Genomic DNA, 23,492 nt, shown 5'->3' with positions numbered 1-23,492 from the left:
TGCCTGTACTGTAATTCTAGGAGCCATTCACTTTCCATGGATGGAAGAGACAATGATGAGAACTACCAAAGCGAAGCACCAGAACCCAGCTGTACCAGCCTTTGAATGCTTCTTTAATCCTTTTATTTTTCACATTTGTTTACTCTATGCTTGCCACAACATGTACGTGGAGGTCAAGGGACAACTTGTGAGAGTCAGTTCTCTCTTCTGCAATGTAGGCTCCAGGGATCAAACTCAAGCTCTTAGGCTTGTGGCAAACAATCACCGTGACCAGTGAGCCATCTCACTGGCCTGTTTCTTCACCCCAGCATGCCTGGTTCAGTACCACTTAAGGGCACTTTGGTGAAACAGAAGAAAAATTATTTAACAAAACCCAACGACCCCTAAGAATGCATTATTTTAGTTCTTTTGAGGGAGAATCTCATTATATAGCCCTGGCCGGCTTGAAATTTGGTATAGACCTGGCTGGGCTCAAACTTACTGAGTTCCTCCCCACTCAGCCTCCTGAGTGCAGGGACTAAGGGCCTACATTGTCTTCCCTGGCTCATTTTAATAGTTTGTGCAGCAAAATGGGAAGGGTGCATAAAGCCTTTGGGAGGAAAAACAGAAACAGTGCTTCCGGAGGAGGGTTTGTGTGTGACTGCTGAACTAGTTGCTTTTTTAAATTGCCACTTCTGCTCCCTCCTGCCTGAGTGCTATCAAGGCCCAGGTCCTACTTGGCTTTCGAGATCAGGTAGCATCAGGTGCCTTCATGGTAGGATGGCTGTAGATCTGTTTTTATTGTCTAAGAAACCAGCTATGACTTGTCAGGCTCCGATATCTGGCAGACATTTTTTTTTTCCTGAAGGTAAATAAAGCCTGCCATTTCAAAGAGAAACAACTGGCAACATTTGTTGACAACATGAGAGTATTTCAAGTCCCACCCCAGCCCCTGCTCCAAGATATGATCTTTCTACTAGATCATTTACCTCTGTCTGACTGGGAATCAAAGGCTGGTGATAGTGCTCTGTCCTTTGTCTGGGCACGAGCACACTATGAGGCAACACTGAAGTGCTTTCTCTAGTGTCTGGCCTGTGTCAAGTGCTAAACTGAAGCTGGTTTCTAGCAAGTAATGTTGAATAAAAAGGATCGTAATGTTTTATATCAGATTTAACCAAATATACCAGCTGATGAAGCCAATAAGCTGATGATCCCCAATAAGATACTTCTGAGAGGTAATTCACAGTTCTTCGTAACAGGAAACAGTGAAAGGTAATGGGGCCATCGTGAGGTCATAAGAATCATTTAATACCGAATTTTAGGAAAAGCCCTCATCTCTCTAGGAAAGCACACAGGATGATGTGTAGTAGCTAACATGCCTACATTGAGACGGAATACCCTCAGACTTACTCTAAAGCTCATGGCTTGTGCTAACTGGGATTTCGCAGTGCTGTGAGAATATGTCTGTGACAAGCATCTTAAAGGACGGAAAGTTGACTGAGGTTCATGGTCCCCGAGGGTTTGCTCCATCATGGCTGTGAGGGCATGGCAGAGATGAGCATTTCTCAGCATGACAACCAAGAAGTAGAGAGAAAGGGTACTGGAAGCAATAGGTCATGAGATAAGCCCCCAGAGGAGGTCCCCATGACCTCTGTCACCCAACAAAGCCCCACCTCCTACACCTTTCACTGTCTTCCAATAATGTTATCCTACTATGAAACCATCAGGGGATTAGTAATTCCTCTGACTAGGTCAGAGTTCTCATGCTCTAATAATCCTCTTTGGAGACCCACTTCCATACAGATCTGGAAGTGTTTATTAACCCAATCAAGTTGGCAATCAAGATTGTCATCAAATGCAGTTCCCCACAGCACTGCCGCCAATGTAAACAAGGCCATCTGTGTCCTGACAGGCTCTAACACTGAATGATGACCCCATCATTATGCCCTCAGCATCGCCTCTCAATTAACCAGACGTGTTTCCGAAATGGAAGCCCTTCCCTCAGTGCTTTGGGTGGTTAGTGTGAACTCACATTAAATGATGTTTTGGCACAGACAATAGTGAAAGGTGGAGAAGGGAAAATGAAGCCAAAATAGACTGGGTAATAGCATGCTGATGTTGAAGGGAAGGCGGGAAGGTGGAGTAGAAGAAAGAGTAGGTGGTAGAGGAGGTTGTGAAGAATGGTGGGTACCCTGGAAGGTCCCGGAGAAGCTCTTTGGAACTGTCTCAAATGCTTCCAGGGCTCCACAGTAGCTGGGCCCATGTTGTATGAGCACAGCTTCATGTGGGACCATCGAAAGCCTGTGGAGCCTCCACAAAGCCTTGTGAGGGCAGACTTACTCCCTGGGGATCACTTCTGTGTCCTTGGAAAGGTGTTTGTCTATAAATGAGCTCTAGACTGCTCTCCTCAGGAACGGAATGGTAATATCCAATGCAGGAGCCTGAAGGCAGCTAAGCTTATCCTTGCACCTGCCTCTTTGGGGAGGAGGAAACTTTCTCCTTGAACCCCACCACCCCCACCCAATGGTGGAGAGTGTTCCCACTTGCTCGTCATCAGCTTAGGGGAAAAGTTGCTTCTCTCAGTGAGAGGAGCGTGTGACAAGGAAGGGGCATCATACAGACTCATAAGTAACCTGAATACTCTCCCTCAAGACATAGCTACGGCATCAACAACCTGCCTGCCAGTTCCAGTCCAGGAATCCTGATTGCTCTATCAGTTGTTATGGGAATGAACCACACTACTTCCTAAAGAATTCATTATTCCAACAAATCTATTTTTTTTTCACTAGTTATAGGCCATCCAAATGAACAGTTCATACATGAGGGATGAGAGGCCCCAAGGAGCAAAGCTGGTGATTAGCAAAGACTTCCTCCAGAAACAGAACGTTAAGCCTGACCTCAACTTATGGGAGAACAGCTATCTCCAGTGAAAAGACTGCCAAGAAGGCCAGCTCAAGAGAAGACAGGGCGTAGATAGAGTTGGAGCCAGACTGACCTGGGGATGTAGCAGGAAGGCAGGTCTGAGTGTGCCCTGTGGCCCTATGAGGGTCCCATGCTCTGTGTGGCTGCCTAGGTTTACACGCTGTGCTCTTTGACTCTCTAAAGGGCACAGGGTTTCGCAACAGGTGAGCTGAGGTCTTTAGCTATGGCTGTCACCAAGAGGCAACATTTGACAATGTACTTTCAAGTCATAAGCTGTGAGTCGTAGCAGTGGGAAAATTGGAAATAATATTACCAGAGGTGGTGATGACAACCAGAAACTGTGCTGTATTACTGTTATTGTCACATTATTAAAACAATATGATAATGAAGGGTTCCTATTCTGAGTTTCTAGCTAGCAACTCTAAGGAGTTTTCCTTTCCCTAATTTGGTCTTTAATATAAAATCTGAACAGAGACCAGAATATATACATACCTAGAAGGTTTCATGCCTAGAAAACAGATTATTAGAATTTTAGTAAGCCATAAGCAGAGCCGATTTTCCTTCGCAATTATGATAACCAGTAAGGGTTAAGAAACACATTTTCGCTTCCTGAGAAAAATACAAAGCAGGTGTGGGAAGAGATGATTGTGTCCATGGCTAAGGGCTACCAGATGCAAGCGAAGAAATCTAGCAAGACAGGAAGCCTCAGGAAGTCTCATGGACACCTGCTGTTCTCAGCCAGAGCTTTCCCTTGGTCACCTCCCATGAGGCCCTTCAGCAGCTACTAGATCTCTGCAGTCAACATGGCCGTCCCAGGGAGCGTTCCTGTAGTGTTACCCACTTGATTTCCCAAGGTTTTTTAACCCGTTAGTAACACTTCTCAGGGGATTTGATCTGTTGATTACTCTCTTCCCTAGAATGGGGTGTCCTTGGCTCCTTCCCTTCACGGTCCACTTGAATAGCTAATGTGTGAGGCTAGGAGCTCAGGGTGACAGCGCCTGTAGCCGTGTGCTGGAGTGGGAGAGCCTGGCACAAGGACTTGTAGTCAGAGACCTTTGTCTCCAGTGGGCCACCAGGTACCTGAATGGCTTTGACCAACTTCTCAGCTTCTCTGGGTTTCACTCTCCCACCTGAGAGTGAGGGAGGTTTACCTAGAAGGTCCCAGGGAGGTGCCCTAAAATCAGCACACACGATGAGAAGATGATCTGGTTGTATTTCTCTGGGCATGATGCCAGTGTTTTCCCATTCATGAAGAGGTTTCTAATTATAAATAGGTAAGGTGTGGGTACTTGCTGACTATATATTTGAATGAAAAAAGAAAAGCGTAACTTTTGGGAAGTATTCTGACCACATGACATGTTTTGGAGAGGGCTGGTGATTGAAGATCTTGAACATTGCTGGCAAGAGCTCTTGCAACTAAGCCACATCCCCACCTCCTCCCACATTTTAAACTGTTGAGTTATCAGTTCAGTCCTGTCTACAAGTAAAGCTCATGTCTAACCATGGCCTTGGCTAAGTCCCTTAACTTTTCTGAATGTTGGCTTTCTAGTCATATGAGAGAGATGGAACAGGGCTGGGCCACTAAACTATGGCATTGTTTAAGGATTATGTGAGGCAGCTTGGAGCATGGCAGGTGCTCTACTAGGACATTAAAGAAATGGTGTGTGTGTGTGTGTGTGTGTGTGTGTGTGCGAGCGTGTATGCTGTTGGGGATCAAATCCAAGGTTTCACACATACTAAGCAAGTGCTTTGCACCTAATCGGCACTCCCAGCCCCGATCCAGCCTGTTTTTATGGTGAGCTGTGCAGGGTAGAGTGTGTGGCGAGGGAGGTGTGTTTTCATTTGTGGTCACTGCACTTATAATGTAAGAAGAGGGTTGGCAGTCAAATAGCAAAGGTGGGCATTACCACGCAGCATCCCCTGGGCTTTGTACTGCACTGTGTGACTCTAGAGCTGAGTGCCCTACAGCCCTGCCTTTTCTACACCAGCAAGCAACAAGGAAAAAAATTAAATTGCATATTTATGCACGCAACCATCTGGAAACCTCAGGGGTATTATTCTGATAAAAAAGAGAAACATGATTTCAAAGCAGGACAGAATGAGAGATGAATATAATTTTTCTGCTATTATAATATTATTAGCAACTATATTAGAAAAGTTGAGAGCTGTTACTCACCCATCAGGAAAATAATTTTACATTTCCTCAAATCCTCCATGAAACCTTTAAAAGAAGAATAATTTAAGTTATTGGCAAGAAATACTGCACCAAAGTCCAGGCTCTACTCATATTCTATAAACCTACACCTTCTAGCTCGGTTTAGTAAGATGAGTTGAGTCCACAGGGAACAAACAGGCTGTGATAAGCAGATGGTAATGACTGCTTTGGCCTTTTCCCTACACCCAGGCAGCACAGTCTTATTTAATACTGAATACCAATTTTAAATGTAAAGCTGATGCCATCAAATAGTGTCAGTCACCAAGAGAGCCAACTCTTTTGCCTGTAGTTTTTTCTTCTTTTAAATTTGAAACAGGGTCTTATTGTATGCCCCAAGCTGGCTTCAAAGCCAGCTGGGTTTCCAACTCTTCACCCCTTTTGCCTCAGTTCCTGGAGTGCTAGGATTACAGGTGTACCTCACACCTGGCTAGAAAGCCAATCTTAAAATTTGTGTTTAGGTTTTCTTAAATATCTGTTCTTTTTTTACTTTAAAAATGTAATACTTTTATTTTTAACGGATTTATGCACATATATTGATTGAATTCATTCCCATTCCTCTCCCTGATCCTCCTAGATCCACCCCACCCTGACCCAATATTTTGCATTTGCAACCACCTTGTTTAATAAAGGAGAAACTGACACACAAGTAAGCTGTCTAGAAGACAAAAATAGTTTAAAGTTACAGCAGACAACATCACTTTATTTTAAGTTGTGATGTAAAATTTTCTTTAAAAATATCTCTATTTAATAATCACAATTCAGTTTGTGGAACAAGACTAAATGAGTAATGAAGATAATCATTGCTGTAATCATGACAGTGAAAACAAGGAAGGGCTGAAGTTTTGGAACCACTGCTTTAAGGGAAAATGATCAATGGTAGGAAAAGTCTGAAAACATCTGCAGTTAGTGGAATCCTAAGAGGTTTCGGATTGTCATGTGTTGAAATGGGACCCCCAGGAGCAAGTGGCAAAGTGTACCTTTCTAGTCCTATAAGCAATAGGAGGTGTGTGTGTGTGTGTGTGTGTGTGTGTGTGTGTGTGTGTGAGAGAGAGAGAGAGAGAGAGAGAGAGAGAGAGAGAGAGAGAGATTGTATTTACACTAGGGTATGGAACTCAAGGTTTCACACATGCTAAGCAAGTAAGTAAGTGCTATGCTCTACCACGCAGCTATAGCCACAGCCCTTAAAAGTCACATCATTTTTTACTTTATGTGTTTTTCCTGCTTCTATGTCTGCACCGCAGGGTGCTTGGTGCCCACAGAGGCCAGAAAAGGGTGTCGATCTCCTAGAACTGGAGTACGGATGGCTGTGAGCCTCTGTGAGGATGCTGGGAGCTGAAGCCAGTGCTCTTACCTGCGAAACTGTTTCTCCAGCCTACCCGGGTCCTGTGGTTTTTACTTTTTAATTTGGGGTGGGGTGTCACTAAGTGGTGTAGGTTAGCCTTGAACTCACTCTGTAGCCCAGGCTGGCACTGAACCATGGATATTCCTGACTTGCCCCACTGACTGGCTGGGGTTATAGGCCTGTGCCATGGGCCCAGATGGTATCTGGAGTTTTCTGTTAAGGTCAGATTCACAGTATTCCTCACACACTCTGCAGCTTTTCTGAGCAACTCTGAATGTATTTGCAGTTTAGGAAGGTGGCTGCAGTCTTGTGGTCATTTTCTCTTTTCAGGAGAGGTCAAATGGTTATACCAATTTCAGTTTAAAACTAATTATTTTTTAGTTGGTAATCCTATTCATATGATGTAATAATTAGCAAGCATATAAATAGTTTTTAGTGACTTGGGAACAAGCTGATATAACAATATGTCAGAAAGCATGATGATGTTTGTATACCCACAGGTTCTCAGCTGGGTAAAGATAAGGTACAGATGGTATACTGCGGTGAGGCAAGCTGGAACGTTAGCCATGGGGGTAGATAGGTCATAGAGTTAGTTTTAGAAGGTTCTAGTTTTCTGCCTTAAATACCTGTGAGTGAGCGCACTAATTTTCTAACCTGGAATCAGTGCAGCAGCCATCATCCCACATCCAGCTGAGACAGAGCTGGTGCTGGGCAGAGCTGAGAGGTGGCTGTCTCTGCCTTCCCTGCGGATCACCACAACCATTTGGTGACTCTTATTTTCATGTATTGCTGTTTCTATTCTCATCAGATAACACTTTCTTCAGCCCTTCATGGATCAATGGGGAATTAGGAGCCGGGGTTATTTAAGAAGCATAATCACTTGTGTGAGTTACAGCCAATACTGAAAACCTATTTCCACAAACCATAGCAACTTTTTTTTAAAACCAAGTAGACAGGACAGAGTGTATTAATCTAGGCAATTATGAAACTCATTTTTTTATAAACACGTATATTCACAGTGTTTGATTTATTTTCAGTTCTCCAATCTAGCTAGCATGGAGCGGATATTTTAGTTTTTAAGTGACTGTTTTTAAGACAGTCTCATGCACCCCAGGCTAGCCTCAAACTTACTATGTAGCTAACAATACTCTGGAACTCCTAAGTCTTCTGCTTTTATATGCCGAGTACTGCAATTACAGTGTGCACCATCACGGTGAGGCTATGAAAACCTAGATGCTGAACCCAGGGCTATGTGCACATTAGGCAAGCATTCAGTAGTCATTTTGAGCAACTTTTAACATGATCAAAATGACAAAATAGCTTATGTGTTGGGTCGGCTCTCAATGGGACACTGTAGTACAGCTACTGATATTTCGGAGAAAGAATTCTGTTTCCAACTCAATTAACAATAATTGCTCCTCAGATGAACCCCGTTGGCTCTGTTACCTCCACTGTGAGGCTTTTATGTTCCAATTAAGTTTGAAGAATATTGAGCTGAAGAACATTGCTCTTTGCCCTGAGGCCTTGCTGTAACACTCGACTTCCAGGGGGATGGCGCAGTGAGTGCATCCAGAACGTCTTGACCATAGCTTCTGCTCCCCACTGAGCATCTTAGGAGTCGGGGTCTCCAGGCAGTTAGGAAACACATATCTTGTAATGATTCCCTTTGGTTCCTCATGGGGATCAAGAAGGCAGAGAGCCACAGAGTTCCATGTTTGCTGGCCAGGGGAAGGGACTCTGTTGCTGTTGTGTTTAATCTTCGTTGGTGTTAAATAAAGCAGGCATGTTAGAAGCTATGTGGTCTGATTAGCAAAAGAAACTTACCTCCCACGGTGTCCTCTCCAAATATATCTAGCTGGTCCTCACCCTGTTTTTAAAATGATGACAGCATTAGATGGTAACATTAACAGATATGGCTAAGCTCCTTGCTCACATCCAGTGCTTGACATTTGAAACAAATCCATTAAAGGAAGAACTCCCAATCACTAGTACAGATGGGTAACAGAGAATCCCAGGAGTTATAGTGTTGAAAGCCAAGCAGTGGTAAGGCACAAAGTTCAAGGGTAAACTTGGGCCGTCTGCCCTCAGAGTCTGTGGTAACTGGTACAGAATCCAGTCTCATTCTTTCAGTGCATAAATTATCTATGGGCGGGAAAGCCTGCTTCAAGAAGACAGATGCCTTCAATGCTAGGCGCTAATGGACAGGCATGGTCATAGCTATTTTATAAACACCCCATAATTTAAAGCTGAGTGTCAGGGACCACCTGAGGGAACTCGCCAACTTCAGAGACCACCTGTGGAAGCTTACCAACTTGCCTCAATTTGCCTGTTCCCTTACCTGCAGTAAACATACTGCTTGGAGATGCCCGTTCCCTTACCTGCAGTAAACATACTGCTTGGAGATGTCAGAGACCACCTGTAGAAACTCATCAACCTGCCTCAACTTGCCTGTTTCCTTACCTGTGGTAAACATACTGCTTGGCAACAGCAGAGATGTGCTCACAGAACCATGGCTTATCACAAGATGTTTCAGGCCCCTGGCTGAGAAGAATCTGTAACGTTTCACCCACCCTACTTCCTCATCCTGAACCCTATTTAAAGCTGATTCTGCTCAGTAAAGTTAGTCCTTGACAAGCACCTGTTTGCTTGGACTGGTTTCTCTTTCTCGCCCATCTTTTCACAGGTTTGGATTCTCTTTTACCCCGCGAATAACCTTAGCTCCGCTGGCCGGGGCAGCTGAGGTTGGCAATTTTTTTTTCAGTAAAGGGCCAGGTAGTGTGAGTTTCCTCATAGTTACATGTTTTACACATTGTTGGTGTAAAAAAAACTTGGGGGATCCTGCACCCAAGTTTATTCTTTAAAACTCATATTTTACCTTTGGCTAGGTGGTCTTTTTCCATATAAAGTAGCCCATCGTATTGGGGATGCTTATAAAGATTCATCTGTTGAGACCTCTCATCACCACCTATCGTCTGTCTTATTTTCCTGCTTTCTTACCTACAGGTTACCATGAGTGCAGGCTAGTTTTAACTGTCAACTTGACACAGCCGAGAATCAGTTCTGGAAAGAGTTGTAATAGAAATCATCTAGATGGGTTGGCCTATGGACATATGTGTGTGGAACTGCCATGATTCTTGACTGATCAGTAAAGTTTAGTCTGCTGTGGGCGGCACCACTTTCTAGGTGGCCCTGAGCTATCTAAGAATGAAGAAGGTTGGCTAGCTAGCCTCGGGGAGCCGGGGAGCCGCATGGCATCCGTTCCTCTCTGCTTTTGACTGTGGATGTGAAGCCATAAGATGTTGATGTCTCCTCAGTGGACTGAAGCCTGGAGCTGTGAGCTGAAAGAGCACGTTCCTCTCCAAAGTTGCTTTCAGTCAGGGTGCTTCATCACAGCCACAAAAATGAGGCTAGAGTACCACATACAGAAGCTCCTTTCCAGGGAGACGAAAAAGTGACTTCTGGCTATCCAAGGATACACGCTAACTTAAGAGTGTGTGTGTGTGTGTGTGTGTGTGTGATGTTCTTCTATTTCTGCACCTGTCAGTATATTCCGGAGAAATTTCTGTCAGTTCAGAATGCTCTCAGCATAGTGTTCTCTGTTGCATAGTATCCTATTGTGCTGTTGGTACAACAGTTAATTTTTAACCTGCGCTTTATTGATGGGCTGAGCTGGTCTCACTCTTTACTGTTTTAGGGAAGGTGGCTCAGTGACTAAGTTCATATAAATACCACATCACACACACACACATTCCTGCAGGGTGAGTTCTAGGATGGCAACTTTAATGTGGCCACACATTAACGTATTTATAATTTTAATAGATTTTGCCAAGCGGGTCTCCACAGAGGCAGCAGTGTTGTGCAAGGACAGCCTCCATGGCACTTTCCCTAGGCTTTTGCCTTTAATTCTCTTGCCTGCTAGAGTCTGTGAAATGAGGTTGACTGGTTACATGGCCTCCCTTCGGCAACCTGCATGGAATGAGAGCCAGGCCTTCACCACCTGGAGCAGCTCCAAAGGCTTATTCCCACCAGCAGAGCATCCATGGTGGGCGCTGGTGATCTCCCATGGCCCCCTCCTCCATCCCCTGGCCTGTGGTGCTCAGGATCGATCAGTCCGTGCCTGTAAGCGGGCATAACTCCACAGTACACGTGGTTCTCTGGAGCTCCCTCCAGGTCAAGAGAGCTCGGACGAAGCAGGACCATAGTTCTTCTGAGTTTTTACTCCTTCGCTGTCCTGACAGCAAAACTACTTACATCTTCGCATAAGAATTCCCAACTAAGGCTCAGTGTCTAGGGAAGCCAGCTTTCGGGCTCACCTGGAGCAATGAGTGTGCTTGTCTAAAATGAACACACAGGAGGAGACACTAGCAGTGGTTAGAGAATGGCTGCTAATCAGAATCTGCCCTCCACAGGTCAGGTGTTAAACACATCCAGGTGAAAAGAGGAAGCTGAGTTCATACCCTCACCCTTCCGTATGTTAGACTGTAGGATGACACCGACAGGCTGCCATGGTAGCGTGTCTTGGGAGTTTGATGACAGTTGATCTGAGTTCCTAAAACAATGGGCCACATTGCAAAAGGGCCTTCCCCACCTCTCGCTGACTTCTGGAGTCTGATCTGTTTTATCCCCAGCTTTTATTCACAGCTGTTTATCTGTTTTTGCAACGCTTTAACTGAACCCCACTTTATTTCTCTCAGTGAATAGGTTTCTGAGGCATAGAAAGAACTGTCATTTGTTCTTAGGAATTCCAGGCACAGTCGTGAAAACCCCGATGAAGGAAATGTTTGATTGAGGATACTGTGTTCCAGCAACATCTCAGGATGCCTCACACTTCTAGGGTAAATATTCTGTAAATCAAATGATAGGTTCAGTGGCAGACTGCTTGCCTAGAATACCCAAGGCTATGGGTTTTATTCTCAGCCCTGTAAAATAAAAACAACCTCTTGCCTGGAATTTGTGAAGCCACAGTTCCACTCACAGCAAACCCAGGCAGCTGGCCAGCCAGCCAGCCAGCCAGCCAGCCAACTGACTGACCAACCAAGGGCTAGGGTTGTAGCTTGGTGGTCCAGTACTCTCCTGACATGCAGGTAGCTAGTCTCAGCATTGCAAAAATAATGTTTATTTGGCTTGGGGATATACTTCTATGGTAGAGTTCTTTTCTAGCATTCCAAAGGTCATGGGTTTGGTACCTAGTACTGATAAAGAAGAAATGAAGGAAGGGAGGGAGGAATGGAGGGATAAAAGAAGGGAAGAGGAAGAAGGAGGGAAAGGACAAGGGAAAGAAATCTGGCCTCTTACAGACAGACACAAACACACACGTGCACACACACACACACAAGCTCACACACAGACTGAAAGGCAAGCACTTGCTTTGGTAAACAAGATGCTAGAAGCCTCTGGAAGTTGCATCTGGTCCCTCCCCATGCTAGGAATGTTCCACTCGGAAGGTGCAAATTTAGGGCTCCCTGCTGGATGAAGAGGGCAGGTGTTAGCATCCTGGACCTTATGATGCGCTGCTTTTCCACAGTTGCACTGAGGTTTCATCTGAGGTGAGACTTGAGAAATCCTGGTGCTCTAACCAGCAAATTCTACCAAGTGCTGTGGACACTTCTGGTCTCATAGCTTTTGGCTGTGTAGGTCCCACACAGTCAGCCGTTTGTCACTCCGAGTCTGCATTGAGGACTCAGACTTTATAGGGACAGTGAGGCCCAGGTGATTTCCCATAGCCCTAAGTTTGAGGGGACATGGTCTGGGGTAGCCAGTTTCGTGATCCAACACAGACAGCATGCCTCCAGGCACAGAGTTTGCATAAATGTCGCTTGTGACTCACAAACATGCCATGGTGCAGTTGATGCCGGGAGAGGGTGACCTGAGCGTGAGGCTGTGACGTCACTGACAACGCTGCTCCCTGCACGTGTTTGCCTCTCCATGTGGAGCACTGCCTCCATGACTGCTCGGAAGGCATTCACTCAACCGAAGGGCGAGCCAGCACCTGGTGTGAGCGCTTAGGTGGTCAGGGCTTTAGCCGCCATTCTCCTGCCAGCCAGTTCTGCACACCCTGGCCCTGTGTAGACGTGAAGGCAAGCCACTGTTGCACCAGGGTGGAGTTATCTGCAGGGGGCTCATCTGATGGTTGTGTGGCGTCTTCCTCTGGAATGAGGAGGCCCGTGTTAGCTACTTCTCTTCATGTGCTCTCAAGACACATGCCTAACGAGAAAACTGAAGGGATAACGGAGATATTTTGGTTTGAGTGTGTAGCTCGTCCTGGTGGGAAGGTGTAGCCACAGGACTGAGAGCGTGACGCTGCTGATCCACAGGGCTGACCAAGCAGCCGAGAGGATGGTGTGGTATTCATCAGGCTTTGTCCCTCTGCTGTCCAACCACACAGGGCTGCCACCCATGCACAGAGCGCTTCTTCTCCCTTTAACATCTCAGGAAACAGTGCCACTGTCGCCCACAGGTGATTGGAAATCCCATCAAACTGGCAGTGAGCATTCACCATCACAGTGTCTGTCGTCACCAATTCAACAAGTGAGGTCTTGTCACTATCAGTTCTCTGAGTTGCCGAGAGGACAGAACCGAGCAACTCAGGGGCACCGATGGCTTCTGCAGTTTAACTGTCATCCTACGCTGACAGCACGTCGTGTACTTAAGGCCTAGGTCACACTGCGTTACCATGAGAGCGACACATCACGACAGGAAGCTGACGCTCAGGGATCCTCAGGGTGCCAAGGAGGCCTGTGCAGCTCTGGTCTCCCCTGCCCGGCGAGGCAGCCCTGTGGGTGAGGGTGGAGTGCCTGCAGTGGGGAGCCCTGAGTGGGTTAGCCTGGTTCCCGGCATTTCAGGAGGGGCAGGGCGCTGTATTCAGCTCCCGCATGATAGCCCCTGCTTCCCCAGGGTCACGGGGTGACATAGCCCTGACTCCAGATTTGGGGGAGGCTGTTTGACAGGAAGAAACCAGAGAACGGTAGAGCAGGACACCTGCCACTCTCCTGCAGCCTCACACACGCACCAGAGGCACCCACACCTGCCCATACATGTGTGTAAACATCACACACACACACACACACACACACACACACACACACACCATGTTTATGTATGGCACATACTCACACAAAAGAAAATAACAGTGAAGGTGGGAACATTGATATTCCCAGAGGCTTTTAGCATGTGTGTTGTCTGAGCTCGTGTGAGCTCCTGTGAGCTCAGCGTCTGTAGGCGGCTGGCAAGCTCAGGGGTTTCTGACTGAGAGCAGAGGAAGCAGAATCGTGGTCTTAGATGGAAGGTGTGACAGGTGGGAGAAGGGGGTAGGGTCAGTGAGCTGCCTCCTTCCCGCCATCCCACGTGGAGGGAGCTGTGAAGTGCAGAGGACCCGCCTTGGCCAGCGTGGAGACATCACAGAATCATGTGTCTTCAGAGTGAGGATGGATTTGCTTGCTAGGGGACGAACTGAAGGCTGACGGCATGCATCAGGTTAAACCAAAACTAACTGATTTTTATGTGTATGGGTGTTTTGCCTGCATGAGTGTCTGCACGCCACAGGCATGCTGTGTCACCGGAGTAGGGGAGACAGCCTATCTCTGGAACTGCAGTTCTGGATGACTAGAAGCCACCATGCTGGGCCTCACTGTATAGTCCTAGCTGCCTTGGAACTCATGGAGACTCGCCTGCCTCTGCCTCTGGAGTGCTGGACCCAAGGTGTGTGCCACCAACCTTGACTCCATCAAGTGATCTAACTATGAAGCTGCTGAGAAGGAAAAATTTGAAATCTCTTTTATCTCCAGCAGGAGGAAAAAAACAAAAAACAAAACAAAACAAAACAAAACAAAAAAAAACACCGGACCCTCAAATGCATGGGAAATGGCATATAATGTAGTTACACTCACGAATTTAGTCTGTGGCAAGTCTCATTTGTCCTTCACAGAAGTGTACATGATTAGAGAGAGAGCTGCTTGCGGGAGGCTGCTGTATAACTGAGTGAACTGTGCTGTGGTGAACCCTTCCCCAGCCACACAGCGGGCCCTGCATGCGAGCCTCATTCAGAGGTACCCAGGCTGCCCTCTCTAGGAGAGGCCTTTTCTTTTTTAATGTATGGATGGGAATGCTGACATTTCTAATCAGCAGTTTTAAGAAAACTACTTTCTCGGTAGTGTATAGGTTCCTGATTTCATCCTCGTGAGTTCATGTCTGCTCACCTGTCTTCCAGACAGTGGTGAGAGGGTCTGTTTCACTTTCTTCACACCTGTGTGTGGTTGTTCTTGGATGGAGGGCACTGTGAGGTTGGTGGGCTAAGGGGACGGGTGGGACTTTTGGTTCTTTTTAAAGATTTGTTATTTTTCTTTATATGTCTGATGGCTGTTTGAATGTTTGCCACATGTGGGTGGGTGCTGGGGCTGGAGTTACAGGTGGTTGTGAGGTGCCTGACATCAGTGCTAGGATTTGGACCTCTACAAGAGCAGTGAGTGTTCTTAACTGCTGAGCCATCTCTCCAACACGTCAACATTTCCATTTTGGTTTATTTTTCACACTTAGAGTGAAGGTTGGGATTTGGGGAGGCCGCTGATTTGGTAAGTGTTTGCTGTACAGGAAGATCTGAGTCCACTCCTTAACACCTACACAGCAAGCTGGGTGAGCACCTGTAATCCTAGAGCTAGCTAGCAAGGGACAGAGGGACAGGAGGAGTCCTGGGCTTGTTTGCCAACTAGTCTTGGAGAATTGGTGATTTCTAGATTCAGTAAGAGACCTTGTCTCAAAAAAAAAAAGAATGTGGAGCGCTATTGAGGAAGACATTGTGTTGGCCTCTGGCCTCAACACAGCACATTCCCCAACAGTCTTTTCCTGGGTGCTTTGCTGACCACGGCAAACTCAAGGCATTGTAGTCCTGACCATGTCTTGATCATTACCATTGTGCACAGCTCCAAAGACCACGTCAAAACCATCTGCAGCCTAGCTGCTACCATGCACCAACATCTTCCGCTTTCATTATTCTTCAACTGTATTTAGTTTCAGTTCCCCGAGAGCCTAAGAGTAAGGATGGGCAGAGAATGGCACAGAGACAGTGACTGTGGGATGGAGAGCCAAGGAGATGTGGAAGATGACACCCAGATTCTGATTGGTGATCAGAGGGACAGTCAGAGTGCTAGAGCACAGTCCTTCTAGCTGGTGATCAGAGGGACAGTCTGAGTGCTAGAGCACAGTCCTTCTAGCTGGTGATCAGAGGGACAGTCAGAGTGCTAGAGCACAGTCCTAGCCATTTCTCCCAGAACTCAGGCTGGGCTCCCTTGCAGCTCTCTTTCTCTGGGGCAGAGAATTGATAAGAATGCATGCTTCCTCACCATTTAGCTGTAAGACAAGCCTATGGTCTCACTTAGCACCCGTTGCTCGACATGTAGCCTAAGCCATGCTAAGTCACGCTAAGTCACGCTAAGTCACGCTAAGTCATGAGGTGTGGAGCACCTCCCACCTGAGTCAGAGCCTCATTTCCCTCTGGAACTAAAGGGTCTGCTTGTCCCCTCAGGGCCCCTGCAAGCTGAGCACAGCGGCTGCCCACAGTCATGAGGCTGTCTCCTAGGAAGGCTCATTTGAAGGTGATTTTCAGCCAGCCTGCTGTTGAAGTGAAATAACGAGAAGTCGTTTTCTAGATTAGCCAAGAGGATGTCTAAACTTTCCTAGTAGTTTTGATCAATGATCAATTCTATAATCTCACTCTTGGGAGGTGGAGTTTGTGTGTGTGGATGTGTGTGTATTGTGTGTGCATAATGTGTATAATGTGTGTATAGTGCATATGGATAGTGTGTGCATAGTGTCTATAGTGTGTGTGTTTGTATGGTATGTATGCAGTGTGTGTGTGTGTGTAGTATTTGTGTGTTTGTATGGTGTGTATACAGTGTATGTATGTGTGTAGTATTTGTGTGTTTGTATGGTGTGTATACAGTGTGTGTGTGTGTGTGTGTGTGTGTAGTATTTATGTGTTTGTATGGTGTGTATACAGTGTGTGTATGTGTGTAGTATTTGTGTGTTTGTATGGTGTGTGTATATGGTGTGTGTATGTACAGAGTGAATGCACACAGTGTGAGTGAATGTATAGTGTGTGTGTGTGTGTGTGTGTGTGTGTGTGTGTGTGTGTTTGGTGTCTGGTGATCAAAACCAGAGATTTGACCATGCTCGACAAATATACTTCCATGAAGCCGCATACTTGATTCTTGTATTTTCACACAGGATCTTCCTTAGAGCTGAGGCTGGCTGGGAACTCATCACACAGCCCAGGTTGGCCTCACACCCTTGAGCCTCCTGCGTCATGTTCTACCACGTCTGACTTTAAAAATCCTGCCATCTGTTCCATGGTACCAACCTCTTCCTGGTACCCCAGGGGCACCTCAAGTTCTTATCCCTCCCCAGAGAGCCTCGCACCCTAGCCAAGGTGAGCACCGTTCCCACCCTTGACCACTGTCAGATTTGTGACTCCATGCTCTGTCAACAGAATGCAGCTGGGGAGAGGCTGAACTGACTCCCAGGAGGGTCTCAGCAGCTCCCGAGCTCTGACCCTCCCCTCCTGTCCCCACCAATGTTACAGGGCAGATCTGAGCTTGCCTGCATGAGCCAGAGGGGACACGTGGAAGGAAGTGGAAGCTCCAGTACTGGAGACCATCCCACATAGCTGCTCCTGCCAGCTGCTGGCCCCCACACCAGTCAGACACGAGCTTGTCTGTTTACTCCCATGCCTGCAGCTGTGTCTTCACCTGGGCCTTATGTAAGGAACCAGCCTGCCCCTCACAGGCAGCTGCGAGTCTAGAGCACAGGGGTGGCACTGGACATGGTCCATGACCTTCCTCTTCTTTGTGGGACCTTTTACTGACTGGATAAGGCCACAAATTCTAGAGCATAGTCCTTTTAGTGAGAGTCAGCTTACCGTGGGTGATAGCTACAAAAAGCTCTCTTAGCCAACGGCGACTCCAGCAATGCAGCCAAGGGCCCCACTCCCTTTTAAGGAACCTCTCACTTTCTTGAGTCATGAATCTAGATGTGGCAGGGATAGTTTCTTCTGTCTGTTGTCGGTGCTCCTTTGGACTTGATGACATATCCCCTGGAAAAGTCACTCAACAGTGACTGGCATGTGAGTCTGACTAGCACACACTGTAAGCGGAGGAGCCAGCCGACATCAGCCAACCTGGTAGAATCCAGAGGACTCACCCAGCCAAGCCTCATGTCCAGCTCACATCTGGAGAGGTCATCAGAGGATGCTGGCTTAGATCCCAAAGTTCTAGGCAATAGCACAGAAACAGTTAACAGAATCTCAGCTTCCTCTTTTGAAATGATATTTGAAAATCCCTCAGCCCAAGGACAACTGCCCTTTATTTTCCAGCTCTGCTATATATATTTTTCTCAGGACAGCACAGAAATCATTTCCCAGCGTGGTTTGCAGCATGACCTCGCCTGGTTGTGTGCTCCTAGCCACGTGCTGGGCTGGGAAGCCAGCCTTGAGAGTGCCTCTTTCTCTTCAGATGCTGGCACAGAACTCCACAGGCGGTAAGGAGAAACAGTCACTGTCTTTTGAAAAGCCTTTGGGGAAGAGTATTTTGGGAATATTTAAAAGGCATCACCAGGAGCTGTGCACATTCAACCATCACCCAAACACCAACAGATGCAGAAGCCCAGGAAACTGGCCCGTCCCTGTCTACCGCTACAAGTTTCTCCCAGACAGCACTGAACACAACAAAGACACACCGTGAAGGAGAGAAAGGGGAACAAAACAAGATGGAGTTTGTTCTGCTGTGATCCTTTAGCAGTCAGGACTTTGCCAGGAAAGCAGGAGCCCTAATGAAGAGGGAAGACTTCCCTTTTCTATGGCTGGAACCCTGAGGTCTGCCCACAGGCATGGCCGCCCCATTTCCGACAGCTGTGCACTACACAGACATTCTTGGCTAAGGGGCTGTGCAGGAGTTGGTTGCACGAACCAATGTGTGTGCCCTTAGTTGGTGTAAAAATTGAGGTAGCAATCCTTTTAATTTTAAATATTCAGAATCTAACATGAAGAAAATATGGGGATGAGAGTAAGTGAAAGCTTATAGATTTTGCAAGCACGCATCCATTGGTACCTGTCCGATGCTGCATCTCTCGCTGTGAGAGTCTGAATGCACCCTCCATTTCCCAGTGAGGACTTGCTGGCTAGCATGGCTCAGATCCGGTCTCTCCCTCCTGCAAGGTCTTGCTGTACAGCCTAGGCTGACCTTGAAGTCGGGAGCCTTCTGCCTCTGTCTGCCTCCTGAATGCTGGAACTGCAATTACATAGGCGTGAGACACCACGCCCAGCTGCTAAGTCCTTGCTGACACAGCCCGTCACTTTGGCTGCTTCCCTGTACACGTTCTGGAGTGGCAGCCACTGCCCCCTGTCTTCTTTGTTGGTGGCTAATAGAAGACCATCACACCTTTCCTCCCGTGGTGACGGCTGTGGTGTGGGTCCTCCGGATGGGAAGAAAAGGATGGCGTGATGAAGGATTGGGGAGGGTGGGATGATGCGCTCAGAAGTGGCCTGTGAACTCAGCTGGTGAGGCCAGTGGAAGGCTGGATCCCTGCTGTGAGGAGAAGGCATCCTTTTCCCTGGGGCTAGTAGCCAGAGGCCCACCCTTCAGGCATGGCTGCCCCATACAGCTCACCCTGAAGGTGTTTACTGGACAGTGGGAATGTCCACAGGGCTGGGGTCAATCCCTCCCATCAATGCCTCTTCATGACTTTTCCCTAGAGATACTAAAATGAGAGAATTAAGAGCCCTGAACAGAAGTAAACATGGAGGGGATTATGCTGTGGATTTCACACAGCAGCATTTATTTTAGGAAAAACATCAAGAATAGAATTACCATATGGAAGCTAGATAACTTATAAAATACGTTCTTTTAAAAACAATTTTTACTCTTTATAAACACACATATGTATGCATGCATGTGTATAAATATCTATGTATGCATGCATGTGTATATATATCTATGTATGCATGCATGTGTGTACGTATGTATGCAAGTGTGTGTATATATTTATGTATGTATGCATGCGTGCATGTCTGTCTGTATGAATTCAGGTGTGTGCGCATATGCACATTTCTGCACGTGAGCATAAGAAAACCAGAGGTCAGCCTCCAGTGTTGTTCTTTAGGTCCCATCCACCTTTTTTTGAGACAGTCTTTCACTGGCCTGGAATTCTGCAGTTAGCTTGCTGGCTGGTCAGAGAGCCCAGGATATGCCTGCCACCACCTCCCGAGCTATGACTACAGGCAGGCGCCATTCTGCCCAGCTTTTTACTTTGAGACTGAACTCAGATCTCATGTGTGAGTGGCAAACATTTTACCACTGAGACTTCTCCCTAGGCTCCAAGTTTTGCTCCTGAACACCAGCTCTACAGCTTCCACTGAGTCACCAGCCTTGGGCTCCCAGAGTGCCTTCCCAGTCCTGCTCCACTCACTTCTGAGCAGTGTGCCCTGCGAAGGGCTGATTGCAGGGGCGCAAGGGGATCCTCTAGGTTGGGAAGGTGGAGCAGGGATCAGAAACAAGGCAGGACACAGAGGCTCCAGAGAAGGGGTGGATGTCATGGCTGTAAAGGGACCCGTCCACGGCTACCCCACTGGCAGTTAGAAGGGAACCGTTACCAGGGTTTGGACTCCAGAGTTTCAGTGTACTTTGCTGTACGCATGAATAACTGAGAAAGCTGGAAGCTGTTTTTCAGGCTGGAGTGTGTGACTGTACAGAAAGGGCTGCTGTTTGCTGTGTGCTCACAGCTAAGCTGCTGTGGCTGACAGAAACGGGTGCTTTCTCTCTCTAAATGTGCGTGCTTTGTATTTTAGGTCTTTATACAATAGAGAGTAGTTTCGTTTCTATGATCTACAACACTGTGGTATGTTAGGAAAAATGCTGGTTTGGGTCCAAACTCTGCCAAGTGCTCTTTGGTAAGGCAAGAGAACCTTCACCCAACACTGAAGAGCTATCTGTCAAATCCTAGCCAGGCATGGGGGAAAACTGCAGACACACAGCCAGGCCCTCATGACTCTTGTCCTCATGAAATTTGGTGTCTGCCTGAAGAGTGATATAGCTTAATAATCAGTGAATGCATTTTCAAATGCATTTATGTTAGATGCCACTTTCTAGGAATATGAAATTGAAAGCTCCCATCTGAACTGGGGTTGGAGAGTGAACTCAATTGGCCAATACAGAAGAGAAGGGCAAGTGGTAGGGAGAAACACAGCCATCCTAGGAGGAGCACTCTGGTGGGACAAAGGAACCCCTAGGGTGGCTAGGGCTCAGAGTTGGGATGTGGACAGGCAGGGGTACTTGGCAGGTCTAGGAAAGTGGGGGGTGAGGGGTGTCACTGAACATCAGCAATAGAAAGAGCCCAAGGGTAGACAGCAAACTGAGAGTGACAGGTCCAATCTGGGGAATTTACAGAGACTTTTCTCCGAGAAGCGAGCACTGGAGGTTTAGCGAAGCTGAGCACGGGGTACTTGGTTGCTCAGGAGCGACATCAGGTTATCCTGTAAGCAGTAAATCCTTGCACAAATACAGGGCACCACTGCGTCCTGTCTCAAGGCAGAGCTGTTATTCAGAAAACTCACCTCTTATTGAGGGTTACTGGTGTGGGCTCAAACTGAGAGTCAGAACCTGTCAGTTGCTGTCTCCATCTGCTCCTGACCTGCAGGCTCTCCTGAGCTACCCTAGGATTCTGTGGGAGGATCCTTCAGCGGAAGCTAGAATATTCTGAGGCAGCATTCGGCGCTCTTGTTCCTAACCTCAATGACAACTCTAGCATTCAGCTCCACACAAAGTATGTGAAGGAGATTTGCTGGTTAAAATGCAGAAGAAAAGCCTAGCAAAGGTCTGGGGAAAGCAATCAACTACACATATTACTTTTTCCCCTTCCCTTCCATCATCATCATTTTTTAAAAGAATGTTAAGCTCAATGGTAAGCATAATAAGCACACTTATTTTTTTCTCACTTAATTAGGTGGTTGCCATGGTAACTTGAGAACTGACTACTCAGTGCCTTCAATGAATTGTGGATACAATTTTTTTTCTTTCATCTGTCAGCGTTCCCTCACTACAAGACACAGAAATGGCAGCGTTTCATTTTCCTGGGTAAGAAAATTATAACCCGGGGAGGGATGGATTGGAAGTGTCATCAGTTTTCAGATCTCTAGCCAACCAACACTGGAGGAGGCAGCACCATTCTTCCAGAAGCTTCCTTTCTTGGAAAAGAGTTTCCAGAGGCCATCTCCAGAACTGAATTCTGGTATTAGAGGGACAGAGAGCCCTGCAAAGCATTGTTCTCCAGAACCTCTATCTCTTCTTCCTTCTGCTTCTGACCTGCCCCCAGCATCTCTTTTTGCCCTAATTGTGATTTCAGAACAAGGGGGTGGCTTACCAAAATCATAAAGCAACCAAATGTGAGCAAGGCCCATTGTTGGATGAGAGTGCTGAGCTCTGCCCCTCATTCAGTTCTCAAGGAGAGAGAGAGCAGCCATGGGGGTGGCTCATTCAGGAGGAGGCAGGGAGAGAGTGCCGGCTGTTGGCCCCCCTTTGATATAAAAAGAAACGAAGATGGTTCCCTTTCAGCAACAAGAACTTTTATAACTTAGCTGAACTGCTTTGTCAGTTCATATCCAACCCATGCTTGCGATCACCCCGTTAGAATATGGATTCCATGAACCATGAAGAGAAGGAGTTAGCAGTCAGCTGTAAATAAAGGAGCACAAATAAGCCAGTGACAAAAAAAAAATCAAGAAAACCTCCCACCTTGCAGAGATAAAGTTCATTTTCTTTCATTAAAACAGATTCATGCTCTTAGCAGTAAGCATCTTCTCAGACCATCTCAATAATATCTTCATCAAATTCAGGTTTTAAACTTTAAATCCAGAGAATAATGTTGCTATATTAATCAAACACAACTCTGAAGCAAACTTAAAAACTCCATCATCTTCTGTGATTTCTATTCAAAGAAAGGCACTGGAGAGATGGCTCAGCAGTTAAGAACACTGACTACTCTTCCAGAGGTTCTGAGTTCAATCCCAGCAACCACATGGTGGCTCACAACCATCTATAATGTGATCTGATGCCCTCTTCTGGCCTGCAGGTGTACATGCAGGTAGAGCACTCAAATAAGTAAATCTAGAAGAGGAAGAAGGGGAAGAGGAGGAAGAAGAAGACGACAAGGAAGCATGTTTGTTAATACTGAAAGAGGTTTACAGCATATTGTGTGAACAGAGAGGTAACAGGTAGCAGGTATGCTGTGATCCCATCTTAGCTACTTACTTTCCTTTGTAAGTTACCTTACAGAGTCATTGGCATTTTCATACATACGCATACTTACTTACTGACTCCTTCTTCATCTCCCTTCCCACTGCTGATACTTTTCCCTCCTGCTCTCACAGCACACACCACCATTGCTCTCATGTCACACGCCACCACTAATCTCATGTCACACACCGCCATCCCTTTCTCCCCACCAGGCCCTTCAGGTTTCTTTACCTTTCTTGATCTCTCTTCTAGCTTCATGACTCACCTACAACCCACACATGTAAACACACAAATTAAAGTCTAAGATCTACATGTGAAAAAATAGCCCACATTCGTCTTTCTGAGTCTAGCTCCTTTTGTTTAGTACAGTGCTTTCCAGGTTCATTGCTTTTCTTCCTACAGATGCCATTTTTCTTTACAGCTGAATAAAGTTCCATTGTGTACCACATCCATTTACCTATACACCTGTTGACGGGCATCTATTCTGCTTTCATTTCTGTCTATTGAGAAGAATGTAGAAATAAACATGGATATACAAGTGTCTCTAAGGCCTGGTGACATAGAGTCCTTCATGTATCTGTATACTCAAGGGTAGTAGAGCTGGGCCATGTATTAGCTCTGTTTTTTAATGTTTCTGAGAGACCTCCATACCATTTTCCATGGCGGCTGCACATGTTTACATTCCAAACACCAGTGAGTGAAGCATCATCCCCTCATCCTCAGCATCACCCCTCATCCTCAGCTCATCCCTCATCCTCAG

At 46.6% G+C, this 23,492-nt stretch overlaps 1 protein-coding gene across 2 annotated transcripts in view; it reads right to left on the bottom strand.

The window, feature by feature from the left end:
- The window catches only part of Ak5 (adenylate kinase 5), a 193,558-nt gene that overhangs the window by 33,945 nt on the left and 136,121 nt on the right, over window positions 1–23,492 (bottom strand). For both annotated transcript variants that reach the window (XM_055614277.1, XM_055614278.1), the window contains 2 exons: window positions 8,283–8,325; window positions 5,078–5,122 (listed from right to left, as the gene is read on the bottom strand). In XM_055614277.1, the coding sequence (XP_055470252.1) occupies window positions 5,078–5,122; window positions 8,283–8,325 (88 nt within the window). The remainder of the gene's footprint in view (window positions 1–5,077; window positions 5,123–8,282; window positions 8,326–23,492) is intronic.

Source organism: Psammomys obesus, unplaced genomic scaffold, assembly GCF_907164565.1.
Source record: "Psammomys obesus unplaced genomic scaffold, mPsaObe1.curated_primary_1811, whole genome shotgun sequence".
Classification (NCBI taxonomy): Eukaryota; Metazoa; Chordata; class Mammalia; order Rodentia; family Muridae; genus Psammomys; species Psammomys obesus.
The sequence above is the reverse complement of the archived record's forward strand: the minus strand, read 5'-3'. Positions and strand labels throughout refer to the sequence as shown.